The sequence below is a fragment of the Tripterygium wilfordii genome, chromosome 1 (genome assembly GCF_013401445.1).
Source record: "Tripterygium wilfordii isolate XIE 37 chromosome 1, ASM1340144v1, whole genome shotgun sequence".
Lineage (NCBI taxonomy): Eukaryota > Viridiplantae > Streptophyta > Magnoliopsida > Celastrales > Celastraceae > Tripterygium > Tripterygium wilfordii.
Window position 1 is genome coordinate 7,767,890 of NC_052232.1, and position 17,715 is coordinate 7,785,604.

Sequence of the window (17,715 nt, forward strand, 5' to 3'; positions counted from 1 at the left end):
CCCCTTATCATCTTTCAAAAAATTCAAGAAATGACAATTCTCAACAATTAGGCTCCGTTTGGAGTAGAGAACAAGGCTCTGTATAGCATAAATTATCTATTAATCAAGCTTTTCGAGGGTTTTTAAGAAACTTGTGATAGTATAATTTTATGCATAATGTGACTTTTATACGTTGCATGTCATAAAATATAAAAACACCTCCAACTGTTTTTTTAAAAAATTTTATATGGAACATTTATGATAAGATGTATCATGAAGAAGGACAAAAAACACCCCGAATCCTATCAAAAAAAAATCTAGCCACTTGTCACTTTATATACCGAGAGTGAAAGTGCCTCCAGTTAGAATGCTTTTGCAGTTTCGTGTCTTTGTATCTCTCGACGCCGGTGAATGTTAGTTTAGCGATTACTCTTAAATCTAATTTATTTTGTTGTTGGCTTGATGAGAAATAATAATTGTTTTAATATAGCCTGGGATTGTTCAAACATATTAACACATATTTTATACTATCATTTTGTTTAATAACAAACCAAACAATGTATTGTATAAGAATTTGTATATTATAATACCATATTGTTTTCAAACATTAGATAATATTAAATTATGCATGAACTTATACAATAATTAATTTATATAATAGATATCAATATTATATTATCCTATACGATAACAAAGGCTGATATTCTCTCATTAACCACCAACCGAGGATGGTAAAGAATAGTACTAACCACCTAAAGTATCTATTTCCATCCCAAGTTACCAAGCTTCGCATACTCGAATTATTAATTGAAGTGATAAAGATAGTATGTATCACCCTAATTATTAGGGTTTGAATCTCGCTCTCCCATTTCAAAAGTTACCAAGCTTAGCGCGATACCTAAAACCTACTTAAGGTATATATCAAATTGTTGGTCGTATGACTCGTATCCGTTGAAAAGATCCATTCGCAGCTAATTCCAGTCCACTACCTGTTTTAGGAATTAGAGTTTATTTTCATTAGGCTTAAAATCAATTTCATTTCATCTTTCTTTCATTTCATTTCCTCTTCTTTTTTGAGATTGACGACAATATATAATTTGAGAAGATTGATGTTTCGTCAATGTGATTTTGTCAAACGTGGTCCCCACTTCGATTCAACAATTTAGCCCGTGAGTGTGTCAAAACTTACACATGCAAGGATTTGACCCAGACTCTTTTCTATCATCATATATTCATATTAATAAAAAAAGAATCCCTTCAAACTTCCACCATCACGCATGCTTCCTTGTTCCTACCACTACCATAACGTATGTGCACTGGGTGGGAAACAAAATCAATTTTGGATCTGTTTCAGATCGGACAACAACAAATATTTACTTCAAACAACAAATAACGTACTTAATTGATAAACCCAAATTAGTTTAATTTCGAACATATAAATCAAACAATAACCTAATCCGGGTTAATGTCTAAGCAAGATTTATGTGTTTAGATCCAAATCCGATTTTTAACCTAACGAAAATTTTGTGTTTAGACTCAGATTTCGAATATATAACTTATGTCGAAACTTGATTAAATCCAAGTGGAACAAATTCGATCATCTAGACATAACAGAATTTTCCCACCACTATAATAAACATTAGGCCGTCTATCTTTCTCTCATCGTGGTGTTCGTAATTCTGCAAGGATTTTTAGGACTGAAGATCTTCAAAGGCCTAACTGGGGCAACTTTAACAATGAGAGAATAAAGGAACAACAACATTCTCCCACATTCATTCACCAATATGTTGTTTTCTTAAAAGCTTGCGACCAAAACAAGCATAAGATCAGAATTGCTTGACGAAAAAATATATTCCGAACCACGCCTTTCACCAAACAAGGAGCATATATGGCAACAAAAATGAGGAAAAGGAGGCTCTACATGTTCTCTAATTTCTTATATTTCTACTTCTAGCATCCAACGTGCATCAGCAATACTAATAGGAATTCAAAGTAAACTGTTATGTTACGGAAAAGCTTCATTCAAAGGAGGAAGAGGCAAAAATTGGAACAAAAATATCATTTGATTCGTAGATCCTCTAAGAAAAGAAGTCATTGAGTAATCACTGGGAAATTCATGGAAAGTCCCTGTAACAAATAAAACAATTCTGCCACCATCTATAATCTGCACATTAAAGTTCCCCAGCATACCAGTGGACCAAAAAAAATACGAGTGAACTGCACAGCCTTCCAAGTCTTATCATTCGGGCAAAACATAAATAAACCAAAAGCATTATATCGACCACCAGTTTTCAGTCTTTCGCACGTATTAACAGTTGATTCCACATTGCTGCACATCTGGACCAGTGACTCTAGTGGTGAATGGATCAACCCTTACCCATAACAAGGAGAAGATGGAAGCAAGGAGAATGGACCACACGACGACAATTGTCGGTGTTCGGTTCTGACGACCCATCAGACCTTTGAGGAAAGGATAAAGATGGACAATCACCCAGAATGCAAAGAATAACTTGCCAAAGAGAGGACCCCAGGATTGATAACCGCTGTTGATTGCATAGGACGTCCCCGCAACAACACCAACCAAGTTTACAATGAGGAGAGTTGTTGGTGGGATGAGCAGTGTTGTCCATTTGAACATGTAAAGTTCGGTAAAATCTCCATCTTCATCTGATGCCTTGGAGGTGACAGTAAAGTTGGTGTCAATTCCAGCAAGTACTTTCAACAGGCCTTGGAAAACGGCAAAAAGATGGGCTGAGACACCACCAATAACCCAAAACTGTTCATTTCTCCACCACTCATCAATTCCAACACCACTCCATCTCATCTCCAAAATACCGGTAGCAAAGATGGAAAGGAAGAGAGCAAGAAACCATATGCTCGCAATGTTACTAATCTGCAGCAAGGGCCAAACAAAAAAAATTAGGGGCCAAGTGGAAAAAATATATTTATTATTCTTAGCACCTAACATCCACATATCCCTGAGGTAAAGGGAATCAGATCTCGGAAGGCAAGCCTCTACAGTTCCAGCAAATTACTTCTCTTAAAACATGTCATGCTAGTTGGTAACATTATCCAGGTACGCAAATCCTTACCACTAAGATCTACAAAGAAAGTTAATATTCCCATATAGCATGACATGGTAAAAGCTGTAATCTTCAATGGCATGGATATCATAGCTGCTGATTGCCAAATGAAGTAACGACTTAAGATAAATAATGATTTAAGATAAAGATCAAACCTGAGGAATAATGAACTTGTTTGTGAGCAGACAAATAGCAGGCAGTGTGCAATACATAAGAAGGGGAATGGCAGTGATTGGATAGATGGTGGTGTTCACATATGCAAACCTTTCAAGCCACTTCAGCCTACCACCATAACCATACCAGATGGGACAGTGCCGACTAAGAAGAATTTCAACAGAGCCTAGAGCCCATCGAAGCACTTGGTTTAGACGATCAGAAAGATTAATAGGAGCAGATCCTTTGAAGGCTGGCCGTTTGGGCATGCAATAAATTGACCTCCACCCACGAGCATGCATCTTAAATCCAGTAAGAATATCTTCAGTAACAGAACCATAGATCCATCCAATCTGCAAATAAAAAGAGAATGCTAACACTCGTCCAAGAGAACAAGATCCGTGAGAAGTATAAGAAAAATAGAAGCGCTAGGATAGAGGGACAGGGAGGCTTAGGGTAGGAGGCAAAACAAAGGCAGGTTTCCAAAAGGAAGCAAAAGAAAAAATAAATCATGAAAACACAACCAAGAAAAAAAATCTCCTTCAAAGAAGACAATCATCAACTGCAAATACTATCATGTTTTCCAACTTTCAAGTGGTCAATGCTTCGTGAAGACAAAAGTTTGCTGGCGGAATATAAACGCTCCTAAGCAATATAAATAAATTTGAGCATTACATATCTTTGTCACGTTCTTATTTCTCAACTACAAGAAAACGTTTCAAGAAATCTACTGCTTTGTTCTTCTAAGCTCTTAAAGAACCCAAGTATTATCCTAATTTGATAATGGATGTAATTGATGTTAATGAGACAAGACAAGGACTTCGTTCACCTGCCCATAAAAAAACCCAACATGTTCAACAATAGTGCAAAACTTCAACCGATACTCCTATTCAGCAAGGCTACTATGTCAACACCACCCCCCAATGATGATCTATGATTTTCAAGATCAAGTGCAAAGAAAATTTAATTATTAAATTTATGCTTTAGTGGAAAAGAAATTTTATTGCAGAGCACCACAGGGGACCAAAATTTTTATGACTCCATTGGCAATAATTTCCTCAGAGCAGAGAGAATGCAGAAGAACCAAAAGGAAAATAAACGTAAAAAGAAGAAAATAGAATTTGAAGGGAAGTTATAACATTGAACAAATAATGCAATGTACCTCACTACCCCAATCTGTTTTATCCTCGTACCCACAACTGATAACATGAATAGCCTCCTTAAGAAGAGTTTCTGGCGTTGCTGATTGTGGAACACCACCGTTCTCCATAAGTGTAGAGGCAACAAAAACAGCAGACTGGCCAAATCTTTTCTCCAGGCTCATTTGAGACATGAGTAGAGACTTCTCATCATCAAATCCAGCACCTGATTTCAAAGATGGGACAGTTCTATATCAGTCACACCTAATTGAATCTAACAATAAAAAAGACCAAAGCAATGTAAGCATCACTGGTAAGAAGCCCAACTTGATGTCACTTTGTTGTGTTCAACCAGCACCTCTACTAATGAAAATCATATAATAAGCTTACCTTCCACCCCCTCCTCTATATCCTCTAAACTGAAAATTGGCACTGTGGGATCCACATGTTTGCCAGATTTCTTCTTATCAGAGCCCTTCTTACTGGACTTTGAACCCTTCTTCCGTGAACCGCCACACAATGATGAGAAAAATCCGGCTTTCTTGTGCTTGGGTTTGAGAGGTGGCTCATAACCATACAAAGCTGTTCGATTGAAGACACATCCAGTTCCCACATAAACAGGGCCTTGGATGCCATCCAAACCTCTCAAGTTAATCTGGAAACCAGCACAGAAGCAATTGTGTCAAAAGACTGATAAACCAAAAAAAAATGCAATTCTTGAAAACGTCATTTGCTGCTAATTCGATCACAACGTTAGACACAAATGAGAGTATGAAACAAAACAATACATTAAGAACATCCAAAAATATCATGTATGGAGAAATAACAGGTTGCTCAATGACAGGAGAAATAACTCACATCAAAGAACACAGTATTTCGGTTGGCATATCGATCATTCCTATCAATACCATCAAATCTCTGTGGGAACTGAACATAGCAAACATGTTTCCCAAGATTGGGATCCATTAGAAAGCACATAGCTTCCCTCAAGGCCTTGCTGTTGTTAATGTAGTGATCACAATCAAGATTCAACATGAAAGGCCCATTAGTAAGCACTGCTGAGACTCGAACCTGTGAAAATTAAACACTAACCATCAGAGGCTCCAATAAATCCTGGATATGAAGGGAAGAAGAATCTAATTTTACATGAAAGAAAAAATAATATTATTTTTATGACAAAATACTCACAAGAGCATTCATAGCACCGGCTTTCTTGTGATGCTGGAATCCTGGGCGTTTTTCACGAGAAACATAAACTAAACGAGGCAGCTCATTACCCTCAGCATCAAGCCCTCCACTTTGGCCTAAGAAAACCTACAAATGAAAAATTAAACAGTATTAGTGATACACTACCCAGTATACCAGAGTTTTAAGTAGAGGTCGTCCATAGCAAGTGAAAGAATAGCAGCCACATCTATATACATTCATTAAAAGCTGAAATGTATAGAGATATATGTCGCGCCATGAGGCGGTAGTCAATAATTTGTCTTTTGTTAAAAATATAATTATGTGATTTGTATGGAAATTGCATTTGGACTCTATAATCATATATACGGTAATATTAACTATAATTTATTTATATATATATAACAAATAGGGATCTTTACCACAGAATAACCCTATCGAAATTCTATACCGTGACAAAAACCAAAATTTAGCTTCCCATACATCTTTATGAGCTTTTATAGGGAAGTGGTCCAAGAACAATATAATAATAGCAGATAACATTAGCACAAATCTGAGCCAATGCTAATGATGTTTACCATAAAATTTTCCACAAGTGCAAAAATTGGATACCTGGATCATTCCTGGATGGTCTCTGGTGTTATTCCCAGGCCATGGAGTGCCATCTTGCATAATCCATCCTTCTTCAGGAACTTTTGTTGCCTTTGCAACAAGCCCGTTGATTCGAATCTTAAATTCTTCATATTCTCTCTGATTACAAGGGTAAAGGGTGGTAAAAGGGTGAGTAAAAAGATTCAGTTACAATAAAATTAAGTGCAGACATTTACTTTTATGCACCAACTCTCACCTTCATGGCTCTTCGATCTTTCACAAATGATGGTTGAACTTTATCTTTTAAGTAGTCAATCTTTTGCGTGAAGTACCATTCTGGAGCCCGAGGCTCAATGTTATATTTCTTGCAGAAAGGTACCCATTTTCTAGCAAACTCTGATGTTTCAGAAAGAGCTTCAAATGTCAACATGGCAGCACCATCATCAGAGACATAGCAAGAAACCTTATCAACTGGGTAGTCAACCGCAAGAATGGAAAGCACAGTATTAGCCGTCACAAGAGGAGGCTCCTTCAACGGATCAACAGTACTGACAAAAATGTCAACAGCAGCTAATTGTGATGGTTCCCCTTCACGATCATATCTGTATGCAATAGATGAGGAGTTAACCTCTGAAAATGCATACAGCCTTTATTAATATGGAAAGAAATTTTATTAAAGCACCAAGGAGATGCAGATTGAAAATGTGTACTTCTTCAAGTGGAATGACTCAGCAACGAACACAAAGATTCAATCACTTGACAATGAAGGACAAGAAAAAAGCATTATACCTTAAAGCAAGCCTGTCAAGATATGTTTCACGGTTTACAGGAAGCCACTTAGGGAACTGATCCAATATCCAAGATATAGCAAACCAAATCTCACATATCACAGATATCAACCACAGAGCATATGCATTGGGCACAGGGTTAGTTATTCGATAGTGCAAGAAAATGCTGAGAATAACAAGCCGCAGAACAATGACCATCCTATAAGGATTTATCCTGGACGACGGAATTGAAACCTTCCTTGAGAGAGGTTGCCGAGCTTCATCATTCCTGCAATAGAGAGAAGAAAAGTGTTGAGAACCAGTTCCTCACTGGGCTGAAACTTGAAATTTCTTTATGAGAAGGAACACCAAAATGAAAAAAAATTAATTGAGAGAAGAAATAAGCTCACAACACTGCCAACCACAAATCTCATACATTATTAGAGCATCTCCAGTGGTGTCCCTATCCCGTTTGCTATCCCTAAATATAGGGAGTATAGCCACCCAATAGATTCTCTATCCTCATTCCCCTTCCCCATCTCATTCCTCACATTCATTTATATTCCTTAAAAGTAAGGAATGAAAAAGTCGTTTCCTACATATTAAATGAGTAATATTTAACACCCTCTCACTTATTTTTTGTCATATTTAACACACTCTCTCATACCTTTTGTATTTTTAACATTCTCTCCCCAACTTTAGTACTATTTGATTCTCTCTCCCCCCCCCCTACTTTTACGATTTTAAATGGAACATTTCAATCATATAGAGAATTAATAAGAGAATCCATTTGGTGAACAAGGTTAAAAACAATTCCTTATATTACTTTTAACACATCAGAGTAGGCATAAGGATAGAGACACTACTGGAGATGTTCTTAGAAGAGGATTGTTTGTATCGAGAGTTTTGAAAAAGCCTAAAAGTGGATTCCCAAAAGGATAGTGCATTCAATTGTCAACTTGCTAAGCAAGAGTTATAAATAACAAAAGCGAACTAGATGATCACATAAACGAAAATGTATAACAAGGAAATCTCAGAAACTCACAACAAAGAGTCATCCACAAGCACATCAGTGCTTGCATCAATATCGCCGCCACCCCTCTCAGAAGTAGCATGGTCAGTGCTCATTGGAACAACATTCTTCTCCTGCTTCATCTTCCAGCCATCAACTCTCTCTTTCCAGGCCACATTACCAAGTCCCGGAGAACCAAACTCTCTTACTGGATCCACAACTCTGATATTAGCTGTGCGAAGGAACATCATAAAAAACAAAGAATCAATACAGCATCGAAGCACGTAAATATTGGGAAAAAATTGATATACAAAACACACATACGTGATTGATTAACATCAGCTGAGTAGGAAAGAGATTGGACACGCTTCCCCCCTACACCACCAGGAGAAGCCATAGAAAGGCGTTCAGGAGACGCAGCAGATAATTCTCCAGAAACCTAATGATTATCAGTGACCATAAAATTATTTCCAATTTGAATCTAATGCCAAAATGAACAACAGCAAGCAAGAAGAAGATTGATCTACCTCCTGGCCATTGGTGAGCAGAGGAATATCATTATGAGAAACCTCCTTATCATAGTTACGAGCTCCAACATCCTCCCCTCGTCCATATGTCATATGCCAGCTCAACATACGCTCAGCAATCTTCTGCTTCTGGCTCTGATTTTCTGAGGAATAATTGAAATCACTAGCACCATCATCAGCGTCACCATCCTCTTCCCTGTCGCCAAGAATGGCAGGGCTACCTGTACCAAACAAGCATAAGAGTTAGAAGAGTTTTGGGATTAATCAAATTAGTTGAAAAGAAGAAATAGCTCAATCAACTATCATCAGGCGAAATTTTGGGATATACAATTGAAGAGACAAACCTATGATTGGGCGCTGGATATATTTGCTGTGTTATATAGGTCATTGTACGAAGTTAGAGGCATAGGTAGTAGGGAGATGGAGGATTACTAGTGCTGGGAGGGAGAAGGCGACGTAGGATTAATAGTGAGGAGCTACTTAAGGGGCTTGCCCCCCCCCCCCCACCCACCCCACATATAAGAATAAGTTGGAGAGAAATGACAAGAATTAACAGTAAGAGGAAAAAAACAATGACTTCATTCTATGAAAGTTGAGACTTAAGAATCCATCATCATGCAATTCATGTCATCTGTACGTTGAACTTCAAGAAAAAGTCACAAATTACATGTAAACTTAACAAACTTGCATGCACTAAATGAAATGCCGCATAAATTTTAAAAACTATATATCTCCTTTGTTTTCTAACATCAAGTTGCAGTGACACAACAATGTTCAACAAACCTTTGTGCCTCTTATATCTGGTCTTGCATTGTGGACAAGACTGATTTCCATCCTTCCTTTCGTACTCATAACATGGGCGACAAACAGGAAATGCGCAAACATCACAAGCAACAAACGGATCACCATCCACAGTTTTGCCAATATTATCTCCACAGATCTGGCAGACCTGACCACCCAGGTTCCTCATGGGCTTTGCCTGAGAAATCCAGCAATAAAACATGCAAGATTTATAATGCAGCAAATAAATTTTCATTATTGAAGTGTTGCAACTGATGAAACAAAAACAAAAGAACAAAAAAAGTAAAGAATGAATACATATTAGCTTGTCATCTTTCTTCAGCTTCCTAATTAACAAGACTGCAAGTTGTAAACTAAAGGGTGTAATCTTGTACACTTACCCCAGTTTCTCCTTCTGACTCCATTGTCAACTTCTTGCCTATGCACAGATGTTGGAAATGGATTGAGATGAATGCTCAGTCTCACCAAGATTGATGCATGTGTCACTGTGTCAAATGTTGAATAATTAACTTTCCTTATTCTTCCCCTTTATAGGCCCATATCTGCAAAGCATATGCAAATTAGATCAACTCCTCAAACAAGCATTATAATTTCTGATGGAAAAATAACCTCAAAGACGTGAACTTTCCAAATTAATCCTCTAATCCTTGGAAATAAAAAAGGGATCAAAATTTATTTTATTAAATTTAGCACCAAATCAAAGGAACTCTTCCACTAAACTCACTTAAATAGCCAAATAGAGAATCATAGAAATCCAACCAATCAACTACATGATCGAACACATTATTAACAGATTGTCCGAAGAGAGTCCAAAATCGGGTCTTGTCTTGCAGCTAAAATGTGACTGATTTTGACAACAAATCAACACTCTGCAGCTACAAAATCAATTTAGTGTAGCGAAGAACAACAGATTCGAGAACCTCAAATCAAATTCATCAAACAAAAATTCGTAACTTCCTCTCACATTTCCCCATTCTCGATTACCAATCACAACTGCAGATAGTGTAACTGAAGCAAGATCTAAACTCTAAAAAGCGAAATCGAGGTACTAAAACCGGTATTCATTCTTATTTCCAAGCGAAACGACTAGAATTCACGGAAATGGAACCTATCACACCGAATTTCCACCAGATCTAACAAAACCACAAGAATAGAAACAAAAATCCTAAAATGAAGATCGACTCACATAATTAAATCGAAGATCGATAGAATTGATGACGAAGAGAATAACCGGATTGAGCTCGTGTAGAGGAGACCAGCAATACAACTATACAAGCCAACTGCTCTCTCCCCTTCCGTCCTTCTCTCACTCTCTCTCTCTAAATATATACTGTGTAGAGAAAAATATTTAATAACTCAACCAGTCTTTTCTTTTCTTTTCTGTGTAATAGCTGTATATAGAGAGAGTTGGCTTACGAGAGACGAAAGCGACAGATCAACGTAACCTGAAGCTCTTAGACTCGGAGAAGTCCACCGACAGAGTTAGAGAGCTGTTAACTTGTTACGGACAATAGAGGAAGGGTCACAGACCAATCGTATCATTTCTTGTAATAAAAGATATTATTTTGTTCTTATATCCTAAAATTGGAATTTCAGGAGAATATAGATATATTTATTTATTATTAAGCCCGCATGAATTTATTTGATGTGATTTAATTTAGGGCAATATTTTTTGGAGGTTATCCAATCAAATCACGTCAAATTCATTTTCAAATTAGGCTAAAAAAGCACCCGAACCCTTGAATTATCACATCCGAATTTTAACTATTAAATTATTTGAAACATCTCCCTCTACTAGTTTTAAGCATTAAAAAATATACAAAAAATAATTAAATGAAGATAAAATTATATCACTTTCAATTAACTATATACTAAAAAGTGTTTTTAGAAAAAGTAAAATAAAATTTAGCCTAAAAAAGTTCATAAGATTATTATTTATTTACACCATACCAAGTATTTAAGTAACTAAGAAATGTTGAAGTAATTATACTCATATGAAGTACATACAAAGAAGCAAAATTATTAAAATTAACTTAAATATTTATTGGAGAAAAAGTATATAAATATAATTAAATGCAAAGGGTTTTTTTAAATATCCCAATAACTTAAGGGTATAAATTTCGTATATCATAGTTGAGGCCTGAGGGTTCTATTTGCTTGTCCCATATAATTTGAGGGTTTGATATTCAGATATGATATTTAGGGGCTTATTTGCTTGTTCCAAATAGTTCATTCGGTTATTGGATTTTTTAGCCGTCAATTTAACTATTTAAGTATCCTTCAAAAAAATTAAACTAATATATTAAAATTATATATATGATAAAATGTTAAATTTTGTATATAAAAAAAATTGAACTTCCCAGAAGAAAAATATGTTAGAGGGCCAAGATTTTGAATATTTATTAAGTTTTTATAAGTGTTATAAGTTTTAATTAATTTTTACTCAATATAAAAAAATACTTAACATTTTATGGAATGTTTCAAACATTGACATCATATTTTGATAAATTGAATGATTGATAATGAGTTGATATTGTTTATAGATATGGTACCAACAAACAGTGACATGATAAAGACTCTTGTTTAACCAATATTTATTTAATTATTTTCTTCAGTCTTTCTCTCTCCTCACATGATAAAAAGTTTGTGTTGTCATTGGTTATATTTTGTGTTTTCAACAACTAACAAGAATCACGAATAATTCATATGACACTCATGTGTATGATTTGTTCATAGAGATCTCGAGTTCGAACCTTCCCATCCCCTTTAGTTTATTAAAAAACAAAACCAAAGAAATAGTGGCACATGCTAAATTAGTAGTAGAAAGTTTGTGTTGTCATTGGTTATATTTTGTGTTTTTAACAACCAAGAAATTGAAGAATCACGAGTAATTCATATGACACTCATGCGTATGATTGTTCATAGAGATCTCGAGTTTGAGCCTCCCCATCCCCTTTCCTTTATTAAAAAAAAAACCAAAGAAATAGTGGCATTCCATGTTAATTTAGGAAGGTTTATATGTTTTTTTAGATCATTTAATTTTGTCTTTTTTATTTGAACCGCAGGCACTACTCTTCGACCTTCCGGTGTGTATTCACATGGATACGCCTAATAGTCCGCAAATCACGTGTGTCAAGCAAGCACATAGTAACTCCATCTACGGATTGGATAGGAATCGTACCCACAACCTCTTGGGGAAAACTTCTCCCAACTCTTGAGCTAAGTGTTGAGGTTTAAGGCAAGAACTTCAATGAGACCGTTAAATATAATGATAAAGACATTTTTATTAAAGCAACTTTCATACACACTGTATCTTGGTGCTAAAAAGCTATACACTCACTCAGTCACTCTGATATGTGTGTGTATAGCTTTAGAATCACATAGCATAGTACTAACCAAGATTGTCTAAATTGGCTAGTATGGACTCTTAAATTAAAAGTGTAAATTCATCATGAAAATGTTTTGATGCTAAACATGATATGCATAGAATGGCCCACATATATATTTTTGGAGGAATGAAAACACTAACCTTCACTTGCCATTCCATATATGCAGCCAGAATGAGGCGGCGCCGGCCATCATATCTTCATATTGCCTGGTGAAGGTGTAAGAGGAGAGTATGGATCAAAGACTCTGCAAAGCAACACGGTGTATTCATTATAGCAAGTTAGCCTTTCTATATCAAAGGGTTATATGTATGTCTTGTATTTTCTGGTTGAAATGATGCACATGTGAATTCAACTATATAGCTAATAAGCTAGAAATTGTAGCGAGTTAAGTAGCCTAGTAATGAGGATCATCCATAAGAGTTGCATAAGAATGATGCTTATATGTGAATTCTAAATTAGATTAACAGAGATATTGAGACAATGAAAAAACATAAGATTCTCTGCAATATACTTGAATAATCATATATGTGGCACTTCTCTAACACGCCTCTCCGGAGTCACTTTTTCTAGTCAAACAAACAGAACAAGAAGAAATAGTACTTTCAAGATAATCATCTCAGTAAGCCGCAGTTAACTCCGTAAAGTTGGTGGTACCTGTCCTTATGAATTTACTATTATGTTTCATGTACATTTTTAAATGAGTAGCAGACTAGGTAGAAAATTTACCAGTCCCTCAAAAGATCAATTCTGAGGCTACTAAATCAGTAACCCAGGTATCCATGAGCATGAAGTGCTGCAAAGTCAATGAACAACAGAAGAGCAAAAAACTCAACCTCAATCACAGTCACTTTTTTTTTGAATTTTTTTAGATATTTGTATCCAACTAATCTTTTTCGAAATGTTTTCATATAAAAATATAAAATATTACTCCCTATTTGAATTGGCACATACAACTATGTATTGTATGATGGAAATACAAGCTATGAAGCAAATTTTCAGGTGGATACGCTAATGCTAACAAAACTGAGCATTAAACCAATACAAAGAAAAATACAATTCTCTTTTAAGGAAAATAATTTTATTGAAGGAGCACCAAGAGGGTGCAACCCCCCAGAGAAAGGAAACAAAATTGCAAAAAGGAAACATGGAATCCAAATTCACTATACTTAGAAAGAAAGAAAAAAACTCAATGCCGGTAAATAGGAGTAGCATGCACAATTACAAACATTTCTATCAGGTCAAAGCTCATTCTGTTTCCAGATAAAATCTTAAAAAGAACAAACCAAAACAACCATCAGAAAAGAAAGTAAACTAAATTTCCACTGATTGGATACCATGTGTAAAGGAGAGGAGATCATCACTTAAAAGAGAGCAAGAAATGGTAAAATAATCCAAAACCACACAAAACAAGCAGCACTTAACTGCTTCTCATACAATGAACTAACTTAAAGTTCCTCGTACCATGAACTGCTTAACCGCTCCTCCAAATTCCACCACGCCTGCAGCCTGCCTCTATACACCTTAATATAAGCCAAACAGTGTGCATATATACCATCAATAAAGTATTTCAATGATGACAAGAAGTACTAATGTATTAGACTTTCAGTTGTTTTTATCCTTATCATCAATATTATTATATTTTCTTTCCCAAAAAAAACAGAGAATAATAGCAACTCCCATTACCTCTGTCAACAAGAAATGGAGGAAATCATTCAAGCAAAACCCCACTGGCCCAAGCTAAAAAAACCCAACCAACCCAAGTCGAGCAGACTTGAACCATTGATCTTTAGCGCCAACTAGTGACCAGCATTTCTAGCATCACCTTACAACTTCTTTGAGTTCAAACTTTGAAGTTTCAGCTAACCAGTAGAATATTTCACTTATGTAAAAGTATTAAGGTACTTCCCTTATGTTTGTTCTTATTTTAACCATTACTATGTTTCTTTTGAAAACAAAAAGGGAAAAGGCAATGAATACAAATCCAATTACCTTTGTCAGCAAAGAATATGAGGAATTCTTTTTTTTTTTTTTTGGTTTTTTAAATTGCTAATTTGCTATACATTGGACATATTTTTCATGTCTCCAAAATTCGTATTGTCTACAAGTGAAAATAGTAGAAGAGGAATTAATACATTTATATATAACAGAAAAACAAGGAAAAAGGGAATTATTACGAACAAAAACTGATAGAGAAGATCCCTCAGCAGGCCTAGTATCAACCTCAAGGTTCCTCAACCTCTGCACTTGAAAGTAAGAGGGAGCACCCATTTCTTTTGACATATGTATTCCATGCCAAAAGTTTCAGATTACTAAATGTATCATCATCGGGACATTTCAAATTCAAGACCATCCTGTTTATGATTTAAGTATTTAACATAAATAGCAACCCAAAAAGAAAAGGAGTGAGAGCAGAACGATATCAATGAAGTTGGAAGTCAAGAAACATTTTTTTTTTTCATTTATAATTCCTAGTGAATAGCAGTACATTTTGACATGACAACTATATAGATCGTAAAAGGGTAACTTAAAAAATGAAGGAATTAAATGTATTTGAGTTTCAGCAGAAACAAATATGTAACTTAAACTCAAAGTATTACAAGAAAACACCTAGGCAAAACCATATCTATTCAAATACAAAACCAGAATCAAAATCAAAATCAAGCACAACATATAATCAGAGAACTGATGACTGCTTCAAGCAGTGACGTGATCAGTAATACGATTATATATGTATAGCCACCCTGAGCTAACAAGTTTATGACAGTAAGTCGACTATGATATGATTTGCTACTTCAAAACAAGAAGATCCAGACTGAGAGATTTAGGAGGAGGAGGAGAAGAAGAAGGGAATAGAGAGAGAATGCAATTTTATTATGCTTAGCTTTTACAACGGACAAGAGAACATCCCATATATACATGAAGATGAGGTGCTCTGTAAAGAGAGTCCCTAACCCTAATACAAACGGTCAAAAGAAATAAAATAAAATAAAAAGTTATTATTCAATTTTGAAATGAGGCTCAATACGATACGTTTTGATGAAGTTGACTGAGATGACATTTTGACTTAAACTGACCTATACGTGCACAAGCCACAAAGAACCCTCTTTGACTAGGGTTTCCAAAACACCCAAATCCATTTCGCGCAACACCATCAGAAGCAACTCAAGACTGCGACTCGCTATTTCGATTGGAGAGCCTTAATCGAGCACAATCGAGGAACCAGAACAGCATTTATACTACAACTAGATTTCTCTGGGGCTTTACATACCAAGCATTTGCTCTCATTCCAGGATAACATGAATAATATTCAATCAGAAAAAGAGAGTGGAAGAAGCAAACATATTGATTGCAAGAACACGTTGCAAGCTTCAAAACCAAAACGAAATTGAAATGAAGAACAGGTATTCAGAGGAAATGTAATTACCAGAGGTAGGTTGTTTGGAGTACTCGAAGATGGAGCGGGCTGATGCTTGTATGTTTGGACATGATTTTGCGGCCGGACAGACAGAACGGTGAGAAAAGTAATCAGTTCGCGAAAAAGGGCATTCAAGTAATTCCATAAGTTCTTATTTTTTGGGTAAGAACGGATTTGCCCTTGTACCTTGTATTTTGGATCAAAAAGCTCTGAATTTTTTTTTATCATTTCACACCTTGCACTAACCAAAATGAATCATTTTAACCCTTCCAAAAATGCTGATGTGGCACTTAAGTGTAATTTTTTATTTCTTCATTTCTGATGTGACGTACATGTGGATATAACCAATTAAATTATGACATGTGTCTTAACCTCCATCCCCATCTCTACAACTCACCCCTTTGAATCTTTCCCTCCGACGAATAATGGCACTCAATTTCTCACTAGCCAGACGGGCCTTCTCACCTAATGGACTTCACCTTAATTTCAGATCAAGCAAATTGAAACTACCAAAATTATGATCTACCATCATCTAAATGTTTTGCCAAACACTTCACAATTTATGAGTCAACTTCTTTTTCATAACTCTTCAACTAGCATTGAAAATCACAATAACCGCTCTATCAAACAGAGGCATTATAGATTATATTTAGTTGAGCTTATTTGTTGTTAAAATAAATTAGCGTATAAGCTGCGAAAATTAAAGTAGCTTATAAACTATGAAATAAACTATCAGGTGTTTATTTAAACTTATAACTAACGCTAACTATAATCTATGAAAAAAGTCTATTTAAGTTTAGTTTAAAAGATATAATAAAAACTAAAAAAAAAAATTATTATTTTATATTTTTTTTGTTTTCTTGACAAATTTCTTTATTTTTATTATCTTGATAAAAGAAAAGAAGAAACGGAAAAAAAATAAAGAAAAAAAAAACAAAAACTCTAAAATAAGTTTCAATTTGCAATTTTTTTTTGAGTTTATTAGAGCTTATAAACTTGCTTGGGATTAGTATTTAGGGTTTAAGCTTATAACTATTTAGTGATTAAATTACTTTTAAATGTATTAAATGTTTTGGAACTCATTTTTCATATTATTATCAACATTATTGTTTGTGGTTCACATTGTTCATTTGTATACTTGCCGGCCGGAATCTGCCCTATTTGTAGTAGAACAATAACAATTTAGTGATTTAGTTTAATTTTTTTTATCATGTTTTGGAATTCAATTTCAAATCTTCACAACAAAAGAAAATGTCATTTATAGTGAAGTTTATGAAGATGGAATCATCTTATGATTAAAAGAGTATATAAATACAAGTTGGTATTATAGCCATTAATTTAAAATTTCTTATAAACAATGCAGCTGCACCTTTTCATTTTTTTTTGTTTGGATACGCGACGCAATCGATACACTATTTTGGTGTATCAAAAAATTTTGAAAAAATTATAAATTTGTAGTATTTAGCATGATATATTTTTCATTCGAAAGAAAAATTAAATTCAACATGAAAAAAAAATGACAGTTTTACACCATCAAATATAAATTAAAAACATTTGTTTTTCTATTGCAATGAATTTAATTTTTATTTGAAATAAAAAAATTTATTATCGAATTCGTCAAGCTAAATTCTAGCTATTTATAATTTTTTCAAATTTTTTGATGCACCAAGATAG

The 17,715-nt window shown here is 34.9% G+C and overlaps 1 protein-coding gene and 1 long non-coding RNA gene across 3 annotated transcripts; both read right to left on the reverse strand.

Annotated features, from left to right (window-relative positions):
• Nucleotides 1-1,977: 1,977 nt before the first annotated feature.
• LOC119981714 (cellulose synthase A catalytic subunit 3 [UDP-forming]) lies at nucleotides 1,978-10,595 on the reverse strand. Its single transcript, XM_038824845.1, has 15 exons — nucleotides 10,424-10,595; nucleotides 9,618-9,779; nucleotides 9,220-9,415; nucleotides 8,437-8,657; nucleotides 8,234-8,348; nucleotides 7,943-8,141; nucleotides 6,920-7,186; nucleotides 6,387-6,732; nucleotides 6,152-6,289; nucleotides 5,543-5,668; nucleotides 5,213-5,425; nucleotides 4,745-5,009; nucleotides 4,378-4,580; nucleotides 3,218-3,568; nucleotides 1,978-2,872 (listed from the first exon to the last, which is right to left on the reverse strand). Exons 2-15 carry the CDS (start codon nucleotides 9,639-9,641, stop codon nucleotides 2,288-2,290), a joined length of 3,249 nt encoding a protein of 1,082 aa, XP_038680773.1. The 5' UTR covers nucleotides 9,642-9,779; nucleotides 10,424-10,595; the 3' UTR covers nucleotides 1,978-2,287.
• A 1,908-nt stretch (nucleotides 10,596-12,503) lies between these two features.
• On the reverse strand, nucleotides 12,504-16,256 carry LOC119981779. 2 transcript variants are annotated; one of them, XR_005464250.1, is made up of 4 exons: nucleotides 16,051-16,256; nucleotides 14,088-14,146; nucleotides 13,353-13,419; nucleotides 12,504-12,870 (listed from the first exon to the last, which is right to left on the reverse strand). It is a non-coding gene; the product is annotated as an uncharacterized LOC119981779 (long non-coding RNA). The 2 variants fall into 2 exon arrangements; XR_005464249.1 differs by lacking the exon at nucleotides 13,353-13,419.
• Nucleotides 16,257-17,715: the final 1,459 nt, after the last annotated feature.